We start from the raw sequence: 23,823 nt of genomic DNA, 5'->3' as shown, positions 1-23,823 counted from the left end.
CAAAAATGGGGGGAGGACTTGGACAGAATATTCACCACAGAAGAGATCCAAAAGGCCGAGAAACACATGAAAAAATGCTCCAAGTCTCTGATTGTCAGAGAAATGCAAATCAAGACAACAATGAGATATCACTTCACTCCTGTGAGAATGTCATACATCAGAAAAGGTAACAGCAGCTAATGCTGGAGAGGGTGTGGGGTCAAAGGAACCCTCCTGCACTGCTGGTGGGAATGTCAATTGGTCCAACCTCTGTGGAGAACAGTCTGGAGAACTCTCAGAAGGCTAGAAATGGACCTACCCTATGACCCTACAATTCCCCTCCTGGGGATATATCCTAAGGAACCCACCACATCCATCCAAAAAGATCTGTGTACACATATGTTCTTGGCAGCACAATTTGTAATAGCCAAAACCTGGAAGCAACCCAGGTGTCCAACAACAGATGAGTGGCTGAGCAAGTTGTGGTATATATACACAATGGAATACTACTCAGCTGTAAAAAATGGTGACTTCACCGTTTTCAGCCAATCTTGGATGGACCTTGAAAAAATCATGTTGAGTGAAATAAGTCAGAAACAGAAGGATGAATATGGGATGATCTCACTCTCAGGCCGAAGTTGAAAAACAAGATTAGAAAAGAAAACACAAGTCGAACCTGAAATGGAATTGGAGTATTACACCAAAGTAAAAGACTCTGGGGTGGGTGGGTGGGTGGGGAGAATACAGGTCCATGAAAAATGATGAATGAAATAGTGGGGGTTGTATTGTTAAATGGGAATCTGGGGAATGTTATGCATGTAAAAAAAAAAAAGAAGTAGAAACGCAAAGCAGAAATTGACTGAGTTTGGAGTATGGCACCAAAGTAAGAAAGCAGAAGTACACTAGAGTTTGCAGTGAGTACCTCCCTAATACTTCCTCTCCACTTTTCCAAGCTTTGGGTCCATGATTGCTCAACAATTTGTTTGGCTTTGTATGTTAACTCTCTTTTCAGTCACCAGGTTCCAGGTGTCATCAGGATGCCGGCCAGACTTCCCTGGATTGAAGACCCCACCAATATGTCCTGGAGCTCAGCTTCCCCAGAGACCCACCCTACTAGGGAAAGAGAGAGGCAGACTGGGAGTATGGACCGACCAGTCAACGCCCATGTTCAGCGGGGAAGCAATTACAGAAGCCAGACCTTCTACCTTCTGCAACCCACAATGACCCTGGGTCCATGCTCCCAGAGAGATAGAGAATGGGAAAGCTATCGGGGGAGGGGTGGGATATGGAGATTGGGCGGTGGGAATTGCGTGGAATTGTACCCCTCCTACCCTATAAAAAAAAAAAAAAAAAAAAAAAGAATAGTAAAAATACTCATGTAGAAATGACAGGGTAGATTACACTAGTAGGAAAGATTTTGTGAAGTCCTTTATCTAGAAACCTTTCATACAAATACATTTTTAAAACTGCTGAGACTACTTTGCCCTCAAAAAGAAGTTACTAAAATGTGGCTTTTCAGTATTTAACACAGTCTTTTTTAAACATAAATCTTTTAAAAACTGAATGTTCTTCTTTCTTTTTTTAATATTTATTTATTTATACCCTTTTGCTGCCCTTGTTTTATTGTTCTAGTTATTATTGTTGTTGTTATTGATGTTGTCATCCTTGTTGGATAGGACAGAGAGAAATGGAGAGAGGAGGGGAAGACAGGGGGAGAGAAAGAGAGACACCTGCAGACCTGCTTGATGGCTTGTGAAGTGACTCCCCTGCAGGTGGGGAGCCCGGGGCTCGAACCAGGATCCTTAAGCTGGACCTTGAGCTTTGAGCCACCTGCGCTTAACCTGCTGCGCTACCGCCTGACTCCTAAAAAAGTTTTCTTTATTTAATTTATTTATGTATTTATTCCCTTTTGTTGCCCTTGTTGTTTTATTATTAGTTATTGATGTCATTGTTATTGGATAGGACAGAGAGAAATGGAGAGAGGAGGGAAAGACAGAGAGGGGAAGAGAAAGATAGACACCTGCAGACCTGCTTCACCACCTGTGAAGCAACTCCCCAGCAGGTTGGGAGCCGGGGGCTTGAACTGGGATCCTTAGACCGCTCCTTGTGCTTTGCGCTGCCACGTGTGCTTAACCCGCTACGCTACCGCCTGACTCCCATGTTCTTCTTTCTTGCCCTTGGGAGGGGCAGAAACATGGTCAGATTATATGAGAGGAGGACTGTAAGTCCATTATAGATTTATCATGATACATAGTTCTAAGGTCATGATGAAATTAGTAGTGTCAGCTATGGCATTGATGATCACCAACAGTCATATCAATGGCCAAATGGGACAACTTTTTCAGAGCCAAGACTGGCTGCTCAATTTGCAGTGCAGGAAAATAGTATTTTAGTATGGTTTTTACAAAATGAAGAACAAATGTGAAATGGCCAAGATCTAAATATGTACGGGTTGGAATCTTTCATCATAAATTCTCAATCTTAATTTGCTTTTAAGAACATCAAAGTAGAAGCCTAGGAATTGGCTCAAAGGTTAGAGCACACGCCTTACTATGTGTGAGGTCCTGAGTTCCACCCTTGGCACCATGGACAGCACTAAGAGAACCTTATGCATGTCAAGTGCTGCTTTTGGCATCTCTCCTTTCCACTTTTTCTCTATAAAGATTTAAAATGAAAACTAGGCCAAGCAGACAGCTCTGGCATTATGCATGCATGAGCCCTGAGTTTATTCCCTGGAACTACATAAAAAAAAAAAACACAAAAAAACTCAAAGTAATCAGAATAAAGCTTCTTATGAATTGAGGGGTGCTAAATTCTGTTTATGTGGACATCAAGAAAATTTCATTTTTACATTTCTACATTTACTGAATGGATCAACCAGAAAGAAGTAATATGCTTCTAAAATAACTTTGGAATTATAAAAGTTGTATCTTACAATAAAGGAACCATATGGAAACAGGTACAGAAATGGACATATTAAATAAAATTGCCTAGATCTGTCAATTCTACAATGGCTTAATGTATAGAATAGGGATAAAAATATTTACTTATATGAAACATACAAGGTTTCTATATTATAGGCCTTTTTTTTTTATTTCCAAGTAATAATCTGGGAAAAGGCATTCCTCTGAGCAGAAAACAACTCATCAGCAAAAAGGGACATGCCTCCAAATCTTTATTACCTTTGCAAATACAAGGTCACACAAAAGTGCTGACAGAAAGTTGGTCATGGAAGTTCTTCATATAATTATAATTGAAAAATTAGGTTTTTTAAAAAAATTTTTTTTAATATTTATTTTCCATTTTGTTGCCCTTGTTGTGTAACATTGTTGTGCTTATTGATGTGCTTATTGATGTCGTCGTTGGATAGGACAGAGAAATGGAGAGAAGAGGGGAAGACAGAGGGGGAGAGAAAGAGAGACACCTGCAGACCTGCTTGACGGCTTGTGAAGCGACTCCCCTGCAGGTGGGGAGCCGGGGGCTCAAACCAGGATCCTTATGCTGGTCCCTGCACTCTGTGCCACGTGCGCTTAAACCTGCTGCGCCACCGCCCGACTCCCGAAAAATTAGGTTTTTTATTTAAATCTCTGGTCCAGGCACTGTTATAAGAACATTATCAATTTTAATTTGTTAATCCTAAAAAAATTTGTTAATCTTTACACCAAAGGATGCCATGTTAGCTCTATGATCACCCCAGTTCACAGATGAGCAACTGAAGCATAAGGGACATTTTTGAGACACTCACCCTTTTGCTATATGATACCTCAGTGCATCTTATCCACCTCTCTCAAAAAGCATGGTTATTTTTAATACATTTAAAATCCATGCTACATGGACTTGTTTACATTAAGATAAATTATTAACTACCCTACAGACAGATTATTCTGGGTTTTTTGAATTCTTTATTCAGAATGTTGGGGAAGACTGGGAGATTAGTTTTCAAAAAAAAAAAAAGGAAAAAATTCTGGGATGTCATAATTTTGTTTAGTTTTATGGAGTTCATTTTTGTAGATCTGCATAGTATATCTGGATTGTATCAATATCAAGCCTGATTTCTAACCTGCAGTAAACAAAACATCCACTAACATTTTCAAAATCAAGGCTCTAAAAGAGGTGAGGTTCAATTAGAAGGGCTAATGATTGTCCTCTCTGAAGTTAGGCAGTGCTTCTGGGGCAGCAAATACAAGCCCTGCCTCTGCAAACTTAGAACAGTATCAGTTTTGTGTTCCTTGAGACTTAACAAAAAAAATTTTTTTTTATTAGAACACTGCATAGCTTTGGTTTATGATGGTACAGGGAGTTGAACTTGAGGCTTCAGAGCTTCAGGCATGAAAGTCTTTTGCATTAACCACCATGCTGCCTCCCTAACCTTAAAATACCTCAATAGAACCCATAGCCAATGTGAGATGTGTTACTTTAAAATATTTTATTTTTCCTTTTTTCTTTATTTGATAGCACAGAGAAAAATGGGGGGGTGAAGAGAGGGTGAGAGACAGGCACCTGCAGTATGAGTTTCACTGCTCCTGAAGTTTCTGCCCTTCAGGTGGGGATGGGGGGTTTGAACCCAGGTCCTTGCACATGGTAGGTAAAACATGCACTTAACCAGGTGTGCCACTACCCATCCCCTAGTCTGCCACTTTCAAATTAGAAAATCTGAAACTCATGTGCAATTTTATTATGAAAGGAAATTAAAATGGGAAGGGGTGAAACTGGAGTGGATTTTTCCATGACTCAGTCATCAAGCAAAGTAGATGGTTATGAACTTGCTTCCCTATGACTGAAGTCATACTTCAGGATTTAATGAATTGCTGTCAGTTAAGGGCACTACTAAGGTGGAGGGTGAGTCATTTTTACTGACTTGCACACTGTGTGGTCCTCCTGGTTATAGATTCTTTGGCTTAACAGAGGGGTTAAATTTAAGGAACACTTGGGATAGAGGGGTTAGTTCTCAAATATAAAAAAATCCAGGAGAGGAAAGAGTCTTGATGATACTGCTCCTTTGAGACCTTTCCAAGTTCAGCACTTGGGAAGAGAGCAGACATACAGAAGTAGACTTGGCATAGAAAGTTGAGGAGAGCTTGAAGGACACCATAAGCAACCACCTCAGATAATATTGCACTAGAGAGTATCATATGTGTATTTGAAGCCCACTTTTATCTCTTCTGTACATCACCCTTGATGAAATCCAGTTGCAGGCTTGGGTTATTAGCAAAGGCAGAGATAAGATTATTGGAAGGTTTGATGGTATTAGCACATCTTAATGGAATCAAATCAGAGTTTATAAATATATCTCAGCATCACTCTTATACTTCAGGGCACAGAGGTCCCCTGAGGAGGGATCCAATTTTGCCCTTCACTTGAGGCAAAGGTAGGGGTGATTTTTCTGGGGGTTACACCATAAGAGCAGTAAAGGCTGTGGAGAAATGCCTATAAACCAGGCTCCCTGCCCCCACCACTTCTCTCCTCTCTGGACCTTGACTCTACAAGACACACAATCCAGCTTGGTGAATTCCCTTAAATACTTCATTTTCCCTGGGAGCATTAAAAAGGAGAAAGCTCACCAACAGAAGAGCCAGTGCTCTTGGTGACTGCAGGGCCATCCATTTGCCTGGCTACTGGGTCACAAGTGTGTGCCCCTTGATCCCTCACTACACACCTGCTACATTCTGCAGATACAGAGCAAACCCTCCAGCCTGCCTGATTAATCACCCTGCACAAGTGCCTATGGAACAAAGTTCACATTCCTTGGAGAGCTTTTCGAAGGGTTCTGCGAGGTCAAGATGCAAGACCAAACAAAATTTACGTGCCTGCCACATCCATCATTTTGTAATTTGCTTCCAGTTCTATAATCCTTGGACCTCTGGGCCATGCATTCCAAGAACATTCCTCACCAATGCAGATCAAAATCGTTCACGTAAGAAAAGGCTCTGAAACCTGCCTACCCCAAGAAAACTATTAACCATTTCTACAAGACATGGCCCTAGGACAACAGGGATCTGCTCAAGTCCACTCTCAAAGGGTCTAGAGGTTTCAGTTATTCTTTCATAAATGTCTCTTTACACACTGTCAAATAAAATTTGATATGACCTAAGAATAAGGCATATGTTGTTAACTTTCCAACTTGTAGAGGATACTACTATTACTGCCCTTGTACAGAACTGTTTCACCACTAGTTCAAGGGAACTGATGTTGTAGTGTACATATATATATATATGATAGATCAAGCTTAAAATTATGTGACATTATACTGTACTTTATATTATTAAGGAATTACTTTCTAGTTTGATTTATGAACAAACAATAAGTTTCTCAAGGCATAATCTAACCCATTTCACTAAAAGAAGAAAGAAGAAAGAAAGAAGGAAAGGAAGAAAGAATGAAAGAAAGAAAGGAAGAAAGAAAGAAAGAAAGAAAGAAAGAAAGAAAGAAAGGAAGAAAGAAAGGAAGAAAGAAAAGGAAGAAAAGGAGGTTTAGAAATACCATGTAAGAGACTTCAAGTCACAGAACTCAAGGCTGGGCTGGGCTGGGCTGAGAGAAGACCATATAGTCTTTCTTCTCTCTCATGACTGATACTATTTTCAAGATTTTATGGTACAAACATCCAACTAATTTTGTCAAATACCTTAACATAAACATTTTACCACAAGGTTATTTTATGTTATAAATTTCCTAGTTTTTACAAATGCTTCACCACAAAGGATTGTATCATAGATCATGTGAATATTTTGTTAGATTTGTTCATTTTCAAGCACATACCCTAGACTCCTAACAGAAGATGCTGGACAACTAGGGTATTTTATGCATTGCTCATTTAGATTCCTGGTGTCTGAGAAGCACAGTTTTAGTTATAAGCTAAAGATATCTATCTGATTTGAGAGTAAAAATCAAGAAGAGCGTGACAATTATCTCACCTTATAGAAATTCAAGTGTTAATCTCAGTTACATAAACTACTAATGTCCACACCAATTTTAAAGCATCAAGACAACAAAATGCACATTAATCTTAGGAACATTAGTGGTGATTCTTAAATTAAAACAAGGAAAAAGTTAATTGGTTCACAGGTCAGCAAGCTTTAAAGTGGTAAGGCTTTGATCCATCAAATAATATCCAATGACTATGCACCACAGAAGAACTCTGTCTATATTATGCCATTTAACACTTATACCTGCTTTCAGAAGCCTTCTGCCCACTTTTGAGGATCAGCCAAGTGTCTTGTGGGAATCAACACACAGTGGCATGATAAAGATGAGATATGAAGCCACATACATCTTCTGTCCTAAATCAAACTGAATAGTAGACATCAAGGAATCTGAAAAGTCCAGCATTCCTACCATTCCTCAATTTTTTTTTTTTTGCCTCCAGGGTTATAGCTGGGGCTTGGTGTCTGCACTATGAATCCACTGTTCCTGACGGCCATCCTTTTTCCATTGTTGTTGCTGCTATTGAAGCTGTTGTTGCTATTGTTGGATAGGACAGAGAGAAACTAAGAAAGGAAGGGGAGAGAAAGACAGATGCCTGAAGACCTGCTTTACCACTTGCTAAGCAACCCCCCCCCGTCCCCTGCACAGATGGGGAGCTGGGGGTTCGAACCAGGATCTTTGTGCTTCTCAGTATGTGCTCTTAACCCAGTGCATTACTGCCCAGCCTCCAAATCTTCAAGAATTAATTTTCTTTATGGGGGGGATTAAAGGTTTATAGTAAATACAGTTGTTGGCAAATTCTTAAAATTTCTCAGTTTTCTGTAAAACACTTTCACCCTCAGCCTAGGTCTTCCTCTATCATCATGCACCAGGATCTGAAAGCCCCCCACTCTCTGCCAGAGTCCTTTACTTTGGTGCAATACACCAGGTTTGAATTCTTTGTATCATTCTTTAATGGGAAAATGTGGCATTATTCAAAATGTAATGGCATGATTTCCACTCAGGGGCAGGTGTGACAGAGACAAGGCATAGGTGAAACGTGGAGTCAGAGACCCACTGGTGCCAATTGCCCAAGGGCTGGGGGAAAGGAAGAGAGGAGTGTACTATGTGATGAAGATCCAGCTGTCAGTATGAATATGGCTCATCCCATCATTTGGTCAATAAACAGTGACTGGGCATATCCTCTGTGCTAGGGACTGGCAACACGAGATGAGGGACTAGCCATCCAGTCTGAAAGGGAGGCAGATCAGAACATACATCACCACACACTGAGAAGCACGCTGTAGGTAGGCTCTACACAGTGCTGTGTGTGCATAGGGGACTGAGTCCTGTGAATAGAAGGGGACATTCTCTGGGTTCTCAAAGGAAGAGGAAGAGTTTTCCTGGCAGTGAAGCAGAGAAGGGTCATCCAAATGGAGCATGGGAATCAAAGAGATGACTACAGTTCTCTGTGGCTGCAGCTGGGGATGGATGTGTGCATGTGTGCACACACATGTGTGTGCTGGTGAGGTTGGCAGGCATCCTCATCCTGGGGCTGCCCACATTCAGTATGCTGTGGGAAGCCAAAGGCTTTCAGGCTGACAGGTGACAAGGTCACTTCAGCGGCTCTGGGGAAGATGTCTCTGAGCAAGGTAAGTAGGTTGGATGTTAATCAACTCTAATGGAAAGGACCTTGGCAGCCCAAAGGCCCTTGGTGACCCTTCTGGTCTAGCATGCCACTTAGTAAGTAACAAAATTGAGGTCTGGGAAAGTTCAGAGACTTGCACAAAGCTCCCTAGTGATCAGGTGACCAAGCTGGGAGCAGCAATAAGACTTGTGGCTGCTGCAGGCTCCCTTCTACCTGCCGAGACTGCCATGGATAAGGGGGAGCTCAACACTGTGCACCTGAGGAACAGCACTAAGTATACCAATTTGAAACCAACAACAAAGCTTAGAAAATCAGTTGGTAAAAGAATGACAGAACTTTTTTTTTTTTTTTTTACCAGAGCACTGCTCAGCTCTGGCTTATGGTGGTGCAGGGGATTGAACCTGGGACTTTGGAGCCTCAGGAATGAGAGTCCCTTTGCATAACCATTATGCTATGTACCCCATCAACAGAATTTTTTTTATACTGGTTTTTGGATTCCTGCTGTCATAGGTGGCAAATAACTACCAAAAGCAACAGCACAGTTTGGGGTGGAGAAACTGGACCAAAGTAACCCAGTCCTGACCACTCACATGGACCAAAAATCAGAGATACAAATGAAGTAATCTGAATCATTTCTTTCTTCTCCTTCTTTTCCCTAATACATATTACCTCACATGATAGCCCAATGGCAAGAAAATGTTTCCTTTCAGGAATGGGTGGTTGTTCACCTGACAGAGCACACACATGTATGAGGACACAGGTTTGAGTCCCTGGTTACACCTATGAGTTTCACAAGTAATGAAATAGTGCTGCAGGTATCTCCCTTTTTCTCTGTCCCCCTCCACCTCCCTCCCTCTTCATTTCTCAACCCTTTTATCACCAAAAAAAAAAAAAAAAAACCCAAAAACAAACAAAAAAAGAGCCCTCTGCCCTCTTAGGACCTTGGCTCTACCATAAAGCAATGACAGTAGGGATAGCCCCAGTCTCAGAAGGGAGGTTGGGGGTATCCTACCCTGCCACTCAAAAATGACTGGTCCTGAAATGAGTGCAGCCTGCAATGTTCCTCAGAAGTGACCATGAGCTATAAGCTCAGACCAATAGGGACTTAGAGGTTACACAGGCACTGGCACATATGCATTTACATATGGGCCCTACAGCAGGTAGATGGAGGTAAATAGTTAATTTTAGCCGCAGAATTTTTTTTTTTTTATAAGAATGGGAGCTACTCCCTGTTGGGAAATTGTGAGGATGTGGTAGAGCCTGGTAGGGTTTGACCTGAGGAGTGCATCTATCCTGCCAGTCTCTCTCTCTACTGAGAGGTTGAGCAAGGAGGCATAGGAGTAACCTCAAAGGTTTGCCTAGTCTTATCAGATTCCCTGCCTCGCAAAGTACCCTGCATTCCTGATACTACGGCCATTAGATAAAAAGAAAGCGGGAGATGTTGGGAAATTGTGAGGACGTGGTTGAGCTTGGCAGGGCTTGACTTGAGGGGACATCCATCCTCTCGTCTTATCAGACTTATTATCTACATAATCACTGTTTTACCTGAAAGATCCCCACCCATTCCATTCCTTTGATCTGTCTTCTTTCTACCCTCAAGACCCTCCAGGGTATTATTAATCCTACCAGTTAAAACCCTTGCAACAGTTGCTAAGGAAGTTCCTACCTTTCCAGCCTTTCTCCGTCCCTTTACTAGCTATTTTCATTTCTGACTTGCCACTGCCCTTTAAAAGCCTTGACTCTCTGATCAATAAAGAATCAAATTGTCTTGCCACCACGAGTCTGTTCCTGAGTCATCTCCCTCGCATCGCTGAGTGAGTAGCAGCGCAGGCTGGCTCTGGTAGAGTCTTCTCCAACCCAGAAAGTATGCGCCCAGGAAGAGGCACCCCCATGCTAACCCAGCAACTCCCTGCCCTAATTCAACTTTCTAGCCCTTTTCTCTACTCTGACACCATTCTCTCAGACAATATTCTTATTCAACCTCAGGCTAGCTACCAAACTCAAGAAAAATTACTATAGTTGTATGCCCCCAGGAACACGCCTAAAACAGTTCTCCTAGCTTTCTTCTACCCTAAAATGACTACTCTCATCTGCTCTGATCCTACTTTTTGGTTCCTGTTCATTAACCATCTTGTCTCAACTTAGGTCATGCCACCTTCCAGAACCAAGCTACAGATGCTACCATGACTCCACCCTGACTTCTCTGGGAAGATGACCTCACCAATGTGTCCTGGGCCCTAGCATCTCCAGAGCTCTGGTCCACTAGGGAAAGATAGAAACAGGCTGGGGATATGGACTGACCTGTCAATGCCAAAGCTCAGTGGAGAAGCAGCTACAGAAGCCAGACCTCCTACCTTCTGCTCCCCATAAACAGCCTTGATCCACACTCCCAGAGGAGGAGAAGTGATAGGATGAAGATAAGAGGGCTCTGCACTCCAGCTCCATCAGCACCCAGAGAGAGAAGGAAAAGGAGAGGGACACATGGAGGTAGCTATGATGCTATGAGTGGCTTAGAGGGGAAGAGTGGATTGAATCAGAAAAAGAAGGGGCAACTATGTATAAATATGGACAGATAGTTGTAGAGAAGATGGTTGGCCCATGTCTACAACCTTAGGGGAACTGTGGTGGATTGCAGTGGAGAGAGTGAAGATTCAGAACTCTGGTGGTGGGAATGGTGTGGATTCAAACCCCTGTTGACATGTAATTCTGTAATAATAAAAAAGAAAAGCCCTCTGGAAGTGGTGTTGTGGTGCAAGCACAGTGTGTGTGTGTGTGTGTGTGTGTGTGTGTGTGTGTGGTGGGAGGAGTTCATCTAGAGACTTACTGTTCACAACTTAGACTTCTCCAGTCACCTGGGATAACATCAAAGCCACTGAACTAGAGCCAAAACCTAGTGCCAACCCCTATACTCTGAGGACACAAGAGTCTATCTGTTCCCCCAGAAAACAAAAATCTTCTAGTGCAGTAAAAATTCTCAAGATAAAAAAAGAAAAATACAAAAAAAAATCAAGATCTGAGGAACCAAAGAGCCCTCCCACAATTTTACCTCAAAGAGGGTGATTTATAAGGAGAATTTATTTTCAGGGTAGAAACAGATTTCCTGACACCCAGATGACTCCCAAAGGGCACCTAAGACTTCACATCTGAGCAGGGAGCAGCAATATTTCAGCAGGATCTCAGCGTTTCCAGCTTCCTCATAGACCTGATGCAGACCTAGTCACCTGCTCCCCCACCTACCACCCCTACTCTCCACCATTTGCATTAGAGTGAATAGCAGCCCCAGGAAAGTGTTCTTCATCACCGTATTTCATATATCACCTACCAAGCCATTACATAAAACAGCACACCAAGTCTTATACTGGGCACAGATGGGAGGAAACCAGCCCAGTTATACACTCATGGAGGTGGGGTGTGTCATCACACCCGGAACTTGGATGTGTGATCAGAAGGTGTGTGTGGGGGAGTTGATGCCATATGTCGCCTAACGGCTTTGGGCCTGCTTCTGTGTCAACAGTGACACAGCCCTTCAGAACAGCTCTAGTGCCATGCCCACCGCCGGCCCAAAATGACTCTTACCAGGTACTGCAGTCGCTGGCGCTCAGTCTCGGGGGTGAATTCTGAAGACATGGGGATGATTTCTCCATTCCTGATGATGATGGCCCTGGAAGGGTGAAAAAGAAGCATCAGTAATCATTCTTATCAGCTCCCCAACTCCGTGAAAATGCCAAAATTGGTTCAGGACACACACAGGATGCCCAGGGAATGCTTTATATCTTCTATCCTGCTCAGAAAAGCTCATGAAAATCTATTCTGGATTCCTCACCACTCTGCACAATTTTTACTGTATGGGCATCATATTCTCGGTAGTTTGCATTTACTTTTTCTGCTAGCTGGGATCACACCTGAATGTCCAGCAGTAGGCATAATGCTTGACCTACAACAGAGGTTCCATAAGTAAATGAATGAGTGAATGAATGCTATAACCAGTCACCCTGGATTGTTACATTCATTAGAACTTTCTGTGACAGTGGAGATATTTTAAACTCTAACCAAATATGGCAACCATAAGCCACATGTAGGTCTGAGCACCTAAACTGTGGTGGCAGGGGAAACGATTCCCTCTTTAAGCTGGGAGTGGGTCTCACATGTGATTTCACTACTCTTGGGACAACTTACACACACACACACACACACACACACACACACACACACACACACACACTGGTGGAGGGGAGACACGACAGTAACAGTGTCCCTAGGTGATAGAGTACTCCTATGTAGTATCAAGACTTGACCGTAGGGAAACCATGGAAAAACACTTGCTCTAGCCAGTGAGCTATCTCTTCAGTCCTCAGAAAATGAGTTTTAAATTTTATCTTTATGTGTACACAGTCATATAAGGCCAGTGTTGAATATAATGTTACTCAAATGTGTTTGAGAGCTAAGAGCTTTGTTGTCATTGGGGAGTTTGTCAGAATACATATTCAATTCAGGCCCCACCTCAGACTTCCTCGATTAGAATCTGCATTGTAATAAGACCTCCCCCACCCCCAACACACACACACACACACACACACACACACACACACACACACACAGCAGGTCCGTCTGAGATTGCCTGATTTAGACTCCTGAATTTCTAGGGAAATACCCCAGATTCACAAAAAGTCACTGTCATCTCATCCTTCTTTCCTTAAAGATTTATTTATTTCCATGGTGATCTCAGAAACTGAACCTGGGACCTCTTGGACCTTAGGCAGAAAAGTCTGGGGTGCTATCTCTGGGGCTATCTTCCCAGTCCTTATCATAAAGCTCAGAAAATTCACAAACTTGCTCAAATATAAGGGCTATGGTCAACTCAGGGACTTGTGAAGGATAAGAGCTCCCCAGAGCAGCCTTTCCCAAGCTTCATCCTGATGGGATTTATATTCTCAAAACATCTTGTAGAGCAGTGACTGCATATAGCTACCTTTCTGCTATGGACTGGGTGTGGTGCGGGGCTGCCATTTCTACAACAAATGCAAACATCTTGGGGAAGTGGATTCTATGCAAAACCAAGGGCTCTCCCTGGTACCAGAAAGCCAGAGGCCCCACACAAACAGGGAAATGGCTTTGACGAGCTCAGCTCTGGGCAGATGCCCTGCTGGCTCCCAGGAAGGTTGCATTCTTCATGCCCTTAAGTCCTTGGCACCCCACCCCACCGCCCAGGCAGTCACTGAGTCAGAAACAATCCCTATAAGTGGCTGCAGCTGTCCCTTCCCCTCCCCAGACTCTCACCACCTGTGCCCCAGTTGCTGTCACAGAAACCCAGGCAGAGGTGGGGGTGGGGGGTGGTAAGGGAGGAGATGACAACAAAAATTGGGGGGGGGGGTCTTTAGAGGATTTATGGATCTAGGAGAAAGGCTGTGGAAACTGTGAGAGGGACTGACTCTGGGAAGAGGAAGCCTCTGATGTTTTCATCAATTTTTTTATTATGCTGTTCAAAATAGAATTAATTCAACTCCCTTCTTATAAGCTGGAGTCACTTGTACAATGCAGTCAGCCAACTTCCCAAGAAAGGTACTATCCACCATTCACAAGTCAGTGAGCTAATTCAAAATGACTTTGTCTTTATTATCTGTGGCTGACAAGAGCAGAAGGAATCTGATAGGCTGCAGAAACCTGGAGAGCTTAAAAGGGGCTATGGGTGATCTAGGTTTAGGATCTAATCTAGAGCAGCAAGAGAGGTCCCAAGAACCTGGAGGACCAGATTAAGAGTCATTATAATAAATCCCAAATCTTCTGTTTGCAAATGTTGCACTTGCCTTGCCATGAACATGGCCCAGGTTTGAGCCCTGGCACCACATGGGAATTTCATGGCACTGGGAGCAGCTCTAGCAGAGTGCAGTGCTGCTTCTCTTCCTCCCTCTCCCTCTCCCTCTCCCTCTCCCTCTCCCTCTCCCTCTCCCTCTCCCTCTCCCTCTCCTTCTCTCTTAATGCAGAAAAGTCTGTTGGGGGCTGTGGAACTGTACATATAGAGGCCCTGGCTGGCTCTGTAGCCAACAAACAACTCAACATCAGAATATTGCTCTAAGGTAGTGCTGACACTTTTTCTTCTTCCCCTTCCCTATAGGGCATCTGCATGAGTTTCTAGGCTCATTTTAGGAAAGTTACATACTGGGAAAGAACTGGTCCTGAAATGAGTGCAGCAGTCTAGAATGTTCCTAGCTGTGAACAGGGATTGTGAGTTTAAACTGATAGGGACCAGAGGTTTGCACAGGCTCCTGTGCTAAATATAAATAGAAGTATAAATGGGCCTTAGGTCAGATCAGTGGGGTTAACAGCTAATGGTATTTATATACTTTTCTCATAGCTGGGAGCTACTCTCTGCCCTAATCCAGCTTTCTAGTCCTATTCTCAACTCTGACACCATCTTCCCAGACAATACTTTTAGTCCACCTGCATGATAGCTATCAGGTTTAGGCAAGAATTACAAAGGCTACATGGAACATACCTAAAACAGACTTCCTAGCCTTTTCCCACACAAAGACCCCTAGTTTTATTTGCTCTATTCCTACCTTTTGGCTCCTGTTTATCAAACAATTTACTTTATATCTTACTGCCTTTCAACCACCAAGTTTCAGATGCTACTATGGTGCCACCTTGACTTCCCCAGGCAAATGACTTCATCAATGTATCCCAGAAGCTCATCACTCAAGAGCCCTACCCAACTTGGGAAAGATAGAAACAGACTGGGGTTATGGATCGACCTGCCAACGTCCATATCCAGTGCAGAAGCATTTACAGAAGCCAGACCTTCCACTTTCTACACCCCATAAAGATCTTTGGTTCATACTCCTGGAGGGATAAAGAATAGGAAGCTTCTAGTAGAGGGGATAGGACAGGGAACTCTGGTGGTGGGAACTGTGTGGAACTGTACCCCATACCCCTGTTATCTTACAGTCCTGTTAAGTCATTATTAAATCACAAGAAGAAGGAGGAGGAAGAGGAGGAGGAGGAGGAGGAGGAGGAGGAGGAGGAAAAGAAGCAGTCAAGTGGGAGATGGGCTGGGCAGAAGCGCAGTGGGTTAAGCGCAGGTGGCACAAAGCGCAACGACCGGCGTAAGGGATCCCGCGTTCGAGCCCCTCGCTCCCCACACTGCAGGGGAGTCGCCTCACAGGTGGTGAAACAGGTCTGCAGGTGTCTATCTTTCTCTCTCCCTCTCTGTCTTCCCCATCTCTCTCCATTTCTCTCTGTCCTATCCAACAATGATGACATCAATAACAACAACAACAATAAAAAAAACAAGGGCATCAAAAGGGAATAATTAAAAAAAAAGAAGTAGTCAAGGGTGATGAGTGAAAGGAGGAAGCCAGGGAGAGTAGGTCTGGGAGAAGGAGGGAAGGGTGTCCTTGGACCTGGCTGTGTGCAGAAGCCAACAGCGTCCACAGGCCGTGGAAACATCTCCTCTAGGACCTAAGTGTCAGGAGGTGGAAGCTTCCTTTGTTGTGTTCTCTCTCCTAAATTTCAAAGTGCTTAGCACCCTGCCACCCAGCAGGAGCCAAATGAATTATTTGCTTAATAGAAGAGAGGAGGATCCTACCCCCAGGTGGCAGAAGGGTACAGCTATGGTCTTGCACATATGAAGTTGTAGGTTCAATCCCTAGCACCACATGATACAGCAAAAGGATGGCACATGCTTTGCCCACTCAGAGTTTCATCCTCCAACACCTTCCCTGGCCACCGAAAGAGAGAGAACACATTATAGAGATTCAGACCATCATTTTTTAAAAAAATAATTTATTTCTTTATTGGGGAATTAATGCTTTACATTCAACAGTAAATACAATAGTTTGAACATGCATAACATTCCCCAGATTCCCGTTTAACAATACAACCCCCACTATTTCATTCATCATTTTTCATGGACCTGTATTCTCCCCACCCGCCCACCCACCCCAGAGTCTTTTACTTTGGTGTAATACTCCAATTCCATTTCAGGTTCGACTTGTGTTTTCTTTTCTAATCTTGTTTTTCAACTTCGGCCTGAGAGTGAGATCATCCCATATTCATCCTTCTGTTTCTGACTTATTTCACTCAACATGATTTTTTCAAGGTCCATCCAAGATTGGCTGAAAACGGTGAAGTCACCATTTTTTACAGCTGAGTAGTATTCCATTGTGTATATATACCACAACTTGCTCAGCCACTCATCTGTCGTTGGACACCTGGGTTGCTTCCAGGTTTTGGCTATTACAAATTGTGCTGCCAAGAACATATGTGTACACAGATCTTTTTGGATGGATGTGGTGGGTTCCTTAGGATATATCCCAAGGAGGGGAATTGCAGGGTCATAGGGTAGGTCCATTTCTAGCCTTCTGAGAGTTCTCCAGACTGTTCTCCACAGAGGTTGGACCAACTGACATTCCCACCAGCAGTGCAGGAGGGTTCCTTTGACCCCACACCCTCTCCAGCATTAGCTGCTGTTACCTTTTCTGATGTATGACATTCTCACAGGAGTGAAGTGATATCTCATTGTTGTCTTGATTTGCATTTCTCTGACAATCAGAGACTTGGAGCATTTTTTCATGTGTTTCTCGGCCTTTTGGATCTCTTCTGTGGTGAATATTCTGACCAAGTCCTCCCCCCATTTTTGGATGGGGTTATTTGTTGTCTTGTTGTTGAGTCTGGCAAGCTCTTTATATATATTGGTTATTAAACTCTTATCTGATGTATGGCATGTAAAGATCTTCTCCCATTCTGTGAGGGGTCTCTTGGTTTGGGTAGTGGTTTCTTTTGCTGTGAAGAAGCTTTTTAATTTGATGTAGTCCCATAGGTTTATACTTGTCTTAGTCTTCTTTGTAATTGGATTCGTTTCATTGAAAATGTCTTTAAAATTTATGCGGAAAAAAGTTCTTCCAATATTTTCCTCTAAGTATCTGATAGTTTCTGGTCTAACATCCAAGTCCTTGATCCACTTGGAATTTACTTTTGTATTTGATGAAATACAGTGATTCAGTTTCATTCTTCTGCGTGTTTCAACCCATTGTTTCCAACACCATTTGTTGAAGAGACTCTGCTTTCCCCATGTAATAGTCTGGGCCCCTTTGTCAAAGATTAGATGTCCATACGTGTGGGGCCTCATTTCTGGTCTCTCAATTCTATTCCACTGGTCAGTGTGTCTGTTCATGTTCCAGTACCAAGCAGTTTTGATGACAATGGCCCTATAATACAGTTTGAGATCTGGGAGTGTGATGCCTCCGGTTCTGTTCTTTTTTCTCAAGATTGTTTTGGCAATTCTAGGTCTTTTCTGGTTCCAGATAAACATTTGTAGCATTTGTTCTATTCTCCTAAAAAATGTACTTGGGATCTTGATGGGGATAGCATTAAATTTGTAGATGGCTCTGGGTAATATATTAATTTTGATGATGTTAATACTTCCAACCCATGAACATGGAATATCTTTCCACTTCTTTGTGTCTTTTTCAATTTCTTTGAGTAGTGACTCATAATTTTCAGTATACAAGTCTTTCACTTCTTTGGTTAGGTTTACTCCTAGATATTTTATTGTTTTTGTTGCTATAGAAAAAGGAACTGATTTCTGGATTTCAATTTCTTCTAACTTAGTGTTTGCATAGAGGAATGCCACTAACTTTTGAATGTTAATTTTATAGCCTGACACATTACTGTATTGCCTGATGATTTCCAAAAGCTTCTTGCTGGATTCTTTAGGTTTTTCCATGTATACTATCATGTCATCTGCAAATAAGGAGAGTTTGACTTCTTCTCTTCCAATCTGTATGCCTTTAATTCCTTGCTCCTGCCTGATTGCTATGGCAAGAACTTCCAACACTATGTTGAATAGTAATGGTGATAGTGGGCAGCCCTGTCTAGTACCTGATCTGAAGGGAAATGCTTCCAGTTTTTCACCATTGAGTATGATGTTGGCTGTAGGTTTGCTATATATAGACTCCACTATCTTCAGGAATTTTCCATCTATTCCCATTTTTTGTAGTGTTTTGATCATAAAGGGATGTTGTATTTTGTCAAAGGCTTTCTCTGCATCTATTGCTATGACCATGTGGTTTTTGGTCTTGCTTTTGTTGATGTGGTGGATCACATTGATTGATTTACGTATATTAAACCAACCTTGCATGCCTGGGATAAACCCCACTTGGTCATGATGAACAATTTTTTTGATATACTGCTGTATCCGGTTGGCTAGAATTTTGTTCAATATTTTTGCATCTATGTTCATCAGAGATATTGGTCTGTAGTTTTCTTTTTTGGTTGTGTCCCTGTCTGCTTTTGGTATCAGGGTGATGTTGGCTTCATAGAAGCTGGCAGGGAGTATTCCAGTGTCTTCAATCTTCTGGAAGACTTTTAAAAGTAGAGGTATTAGTTCTTCTTTGAAGGTTTTGTAGAATTCATTTGTAAAACCATCTGGTCCAGGACTTTTATTTTTGGGAAGATTTTTGATAACTGTTTCATTAGCTATGATGGGCCTGTTCATGTTATTCACTTCCTCTTTACTTAGTTTTGGAAGTTGGTAGGTATCTAGGAAATCATTCATTTCTTCCAGGTTCTCTAGCTTGGTGGCATATAGTTGTTCATAGAAGCCTCGCATGATATGTTGAATTTCTGCGGTGTCTGTTGTGATATCTCCTCTTTCATTTACTATCCGATTTATTTGGGTCTTCTCCCTTTTTTGTTTTGTGAGTCTGGCTAAAGGTTTGTCGATTTTGTTTACTCTTTCGAAGAACCAACATTTACTTTCATTGATCTTTTGTATGGTTTTCCTATTCTCAATGTTATTTATTTCTGCCCTAAGTTTAGTGATTTCTGTCCTTCTGGTTGCTTTAGGATTCCTTTGTTGTTCTTCTTCTAGGTCTTTAAGATGTGCAATCAGGCTGTTTATTTGTGCCTTTTCTTGTTTCCTAATGTGTGCTTGTATAGCTATGAACTTCCCTCTTAGGACTGCTTTAGCTGTGTCCCAAATATTTTGATAGCTTGTGTCTTCATTTTCATTGAAGTCTCGAAACATTTTGATTTCTTCCTTGATTTCCTCTTTGACCCAGAAGTTGTTAAGAAGTGTACTGTTGAGCTTCCACATTTTGGCACTGTTACTAATCTTTTGTTGATTGTTAAGTGTTAGTTTAATTCCACTGTGGTCTGAGAAGATGCTTGGGATGATTTCAGTGCTCTTGAATAGGCTGATGCTGTCTTTGTGGCCTAACATATGGTCGATCCTTGAGAATGATCCATGTGGATTTGAGTAAAATGTGTATTCCAGTTTCTTGGGATGAATGACTCTGAAAATGTCCAATAGTTCTAGTTTATCTATCTCTTCATTTAGCTCCCTTATGTCTTTACTGATTTTCTTCCTGGATGATCTGTCAAGTTGAGATAGTGGGGTGTTGAAGTCCCCTACTATGATTGTGTTACTGTTAATATATTGCTGTAGCTCCTTCAGTAGAAGTTTGATGTATTTAGATGGCTTCTCATGGGTGCATAGATATTAATAATTGTTAAGTCCTCTTGATTGACTGATCCTCTGAGCATTAAGTAGTGTCCATTCCTATCTTTTTTAATCTTATCTATTTTAAAGTCTATCATGTCAGATATGAGAAGAGCTGTTCCTGACCTTTTTTGTGGGCCATTGGCTTGTATGATAGTTTTCCATCCTTTCACTTTAAGTCTGTGTTTGTCTTGTTGAGTTAGGTGAGTTTCCTGTAGACAACATATTGTTGGGTTGTGTTTTCTGATCCATCTTCCTACTCTGTGTCTTTTAATAGGTGAATTCAGGCCATTGACATTTATTGATATCAAAGATTGAAGATATTTTAACGCCATTCTTGTAGAGTTTTAGAGTGTTTTGATATATGTCCTATTTGTGGTGGTCTGGTTGTTTATAGGAGACCTTTCAGAGCTTCTTTCAGGGCAGGCTTGGTGATGGTTGCTTCCTTCAACTGTTGCTTGTCTGAGAAGGTTTTGATGCTTCCATCTAGTCTGAATGACAGTCTAGCAGGATATAGTATTCTTGGCTGAAAGCCTTTCTCATTGAGCACTCGATAGATATCTTGCCATTCTCTTCTGGCCTGTAGTGTTTGTATGGAGAAGTCTGCTGCTAATCTTATGGGTTTTCCTTTGTAGGTGACTCTTTGTTTTTCTCTTGCAGCCTTGAGGATCCTTTCTTTATCCTTATTCCTTTCCATTCTAAGTATGACATGTCTTGGTGTCTTTAGGTCTGGGTTAATTCTGTTTGGGACCCTCTGGGCTTCTTGAATCTTTATGTCTTTGGTGTTGTCTAGACTAGAGAAATTTTCAGCTATTATGGCCTGGAGAATGCTTTCTTCCTCCCCTTCTCTTTCTTCCTCTGGTAAGCCAATAATGCGTATATTGTTTCTTTTGAAGTCATCCCATAGGACTCTGTTGTTGTTTTCAGCATCTCTTAATCTCTTTTTGAGATCTCTTACTTCTTTTTTAGTTGTCTATTTTGTTGCCCTGCTCTGATACTGTTTTAGCTTGTTCAGCTAGTTGCATTCTTAGCTCAGCGATTTCAGCTTTCAGCTCTCTAATAACCATGAGATAATTAGAATTTTCTTCCATATTCTCATTTGTTGTTCCTGCATTTCTGATTACAATTTTTTCAAATTCTTTACTCACTCCTGTTATTATTTCCTTAGCTAATGTTTGGATGTTGAACTCGTTATTTTGTGCTTCACCCTCTGGAGGACTTTTAGCTGGACTCTTGTCCTGGTTCGAGTCTCCAATATTTTTTCTTGTTGTTTTAACTATTTTATATATGTTAACAGTTTTTTCAATCCCTGAGTTGGAGTTCAGTGGTGTAAAAGCCTCTTTTTTTTTCTTCCCTGTAGGCTATGGGAGCCTGAGGGCTTTTAAACTATCAATAGGCTTCTTAGCTTAATCACTGACTCCTGACCAAGAGATAAAGCAGGGTGTGGTAGAGATAATCTAGTGGTTATGCAAAGAGACTTTCGCAGCCCCTCAGCTATGCCACCGAGGTATAGGTCTTCTCCTGAGTTTCCAGGTTAGATCTCTGTCCCCTGGTGTCCCTCCCTGTTGCTGCTCCAGATTCTGAGGGTAGTAGCAATGGAGACTCAGAGTTGCACTTGGTGAGTCTCTGGGGAGTCCTTTCCTCCCTTCAGCTGTCCCCTTGTTGTGTAGCAGACTGGAGGTGGTGTCTCCACTGATAAACTGTTGAACTGTTAGCAGCCACTTAATCTCTCCTTAGGCCCCTCTTTCCTCTCTGTCACCAGCCACGCGTGTTTGTACTCACGGGTGATTTACTGGGTTCCTGTGGTCATTCTAGTCCTGTCTTGTTTTGGTCCGGGTGGTCTCCTTTGGTATTCCTAGTTGATCCGGGAGAGGAGAGGAGAGGAGAGGAGAGGAGAGGAGAGGAGAGGAGAGGAGAGGAGAGGAGAGGAGAGGAGAGGAGAGGAGAGGAGAGGAGAGAAAGCGATCTGCTGCTCGTAGCTCCGCCTCCGGAAGTCGAATCTCAGACCATCATTGTAGCACATGCAATGCCAGGAATTTGAGACCTCATTTTTGAGAGTCCAGGGCTTTATTCACTGCACCACCTCCTTTTTTTGGTGTTGAGTCCAAATTCTCTCTCTCCTTCTCCCTCAGCAATTCTATTTTCTACACCTTAGCTCTCAAGATGAGGTTTAGCAGCCTCTCTGACATGCTGTGTTCCCTAGCCTGGCACTTCTCATAGGGAATGAACTACATTTTGTTATTAGTTACTTCATTGCCTTCCACACCAGCCTGTGAGTTCCTAAGGCAAAAGCCACATCCCCACTTGACACTGTAGCTCCACCACTGCACACTGTGCCACGCTATTAGAAAGCAGTAATGGATATGTAATTTCTGGGGATTAGTACAAAAAACAGCAACAGTAAAATGTAGTCATTTGTCTGAAAAAGTCATGAAAAACTGGACCAGTGTGAAAGCTCACCTAGGATAGCCTGATCTGCAGTGCATGTGACTCAGGTTCAAGTTCCCAGGCTCCCCATGGCACTGAGGGAAAGTTTGGAGATACGGGAGGATGGGAGATGGGAGGGGGTTGGCTACCGGCACCCAGTCTGTGAAGAAGCTTCCAGGCCTTCCTACTTGAGTGGGTGAAGTTCAGACTTTCCGTGAGTTGTTGCCAGCGGGCTTGGCGTGCTGCATCCAGGGAGGCAATGAGATGGTCAGCCACATCTGGGTCGCCCGACTCATCATACTGCTTTAGTAGTTGCTCGCATTCAGCATCAAGACAAGGCGTATAGTTAGCACGTCTCCCACGAGGAACGGCTTGGGAAGCTGCTTTGAAGATGGCTTGGCGGAAGCGCCTGTAGGAATCTTCAGAGGGGATAGAGTTAATTGGAATTGCAGGAATAGATTTGTTGGTAAGATCACTGAACAGACGCCAGTTTGCTTTCTGAAAGTTCCATCTTAGTTTCTCCGAGCACAGAATCAGTGGGAGCTGGAGACCAATGTGGATGATAGCTGGGCGGTGATGACTGTGCGGGAAGATCTTGAGAACTTGTCTCGTAGCGGGAAAGGCTTGGCCGTTGACTGTGCTAATCCAGCACAGGTTGGGTGATGAGTCTTTATTCCATCTAGCACTGTGAAAAGAGCCTGGCTGTTTGGGAGCGTATAATAGGGAGAGGTCATTCGCTGAAGCCCAGTCGGCTAAGATAGAGCCGTCAGCACGAGTGGAGGAATATCCCCAGTCTTGGTGATGACTATTAAAGTCTCCAACGTAAATGGCTGGGTGATTCGGGCTAGGCAGGACCTTATTATCCCATGAGGCACTGGGAGGCTTATATACGTTGACGAGCTGAATAGTTCCAATAGTAATGGAGTCGTAGAAGGTCGAAGAGGCCGTATGGTAAATGATAGCAATGATGATAATAATAATTATGATATAACAGTAATGTGATATGGTAATAAAAAATTATAATAATTTAACATGTTGACAACAGAATATGCAACCAAATATGGAGCCCTGCTGAAAAAGGGGCTCTGTCTTGAGTGGCCACAGAGAGCACACACCCTAAGGGTATGTTCTTAATATTCAATGATTGGTTAGCGGAGTTTAATAACTGCATGTTCTGAAGACCCCAAGTATTCTCTTCAGCCCATCTGCCACTACTGGGCCTCTACCTGGGACAGCTAGCTGGCTGTCCACAGACTTCTCCACTCAAGACATCTGCCAGAAGCTCATACTCAACATGCTTCACACTTAATGGTTCCACAACCACACCACACCCATATCTGCCCTTCCAATATTTCCTATCTCAGAAACAACA

General features: G+C 42.6%; 1 protein-coding gene across 2 annotated transcripts in view; it reads right to left on the bottom strand.

The window, feature by feature from the left end:
* PPM1H (protein phosphatase, Mg2+/Mn2+ dependent 1H) overlaps positions 1-23,823 on the bottom strand; it is a 320,464-nt gene that overhangs the window by 106,489 nt on the left and 190,152 nt on the right. For both annotated transcript variants that reach the window (XM_007516868.3, XM_060195008.1), the window contains exon 5: positions 12,104-12,188. In XM_007516868.3, coding sequence (XP_007516930.1) covers positions 12,104-12,188 — 85 coding nt within the window. The remainder of the gene's footprint in view (positions 1-12,103; positions 12,189-23,823) is intronic.

The sequence above is a fragment of the Erinaceus europaeus genome, chromosome 7, assembly GCF_950295315.1.
Source record: "Erinaceus europaeus chromosome 7, mEriEur2.1, whole genome shotgun sequence".
In the NCBI taxonomy this organism is placed as follows: domain Eukaryota; kingdom Metazoa; phylum Chordata; class Mammalia; order Eulipotyphla; family Erinaceidae; genus Erinaceus; species Erinaceus europaeus.
Note: the sequence above shows the minus strand (reverse complement) of the source record. Positions and strands in the feature narration are given on the sequence as shown.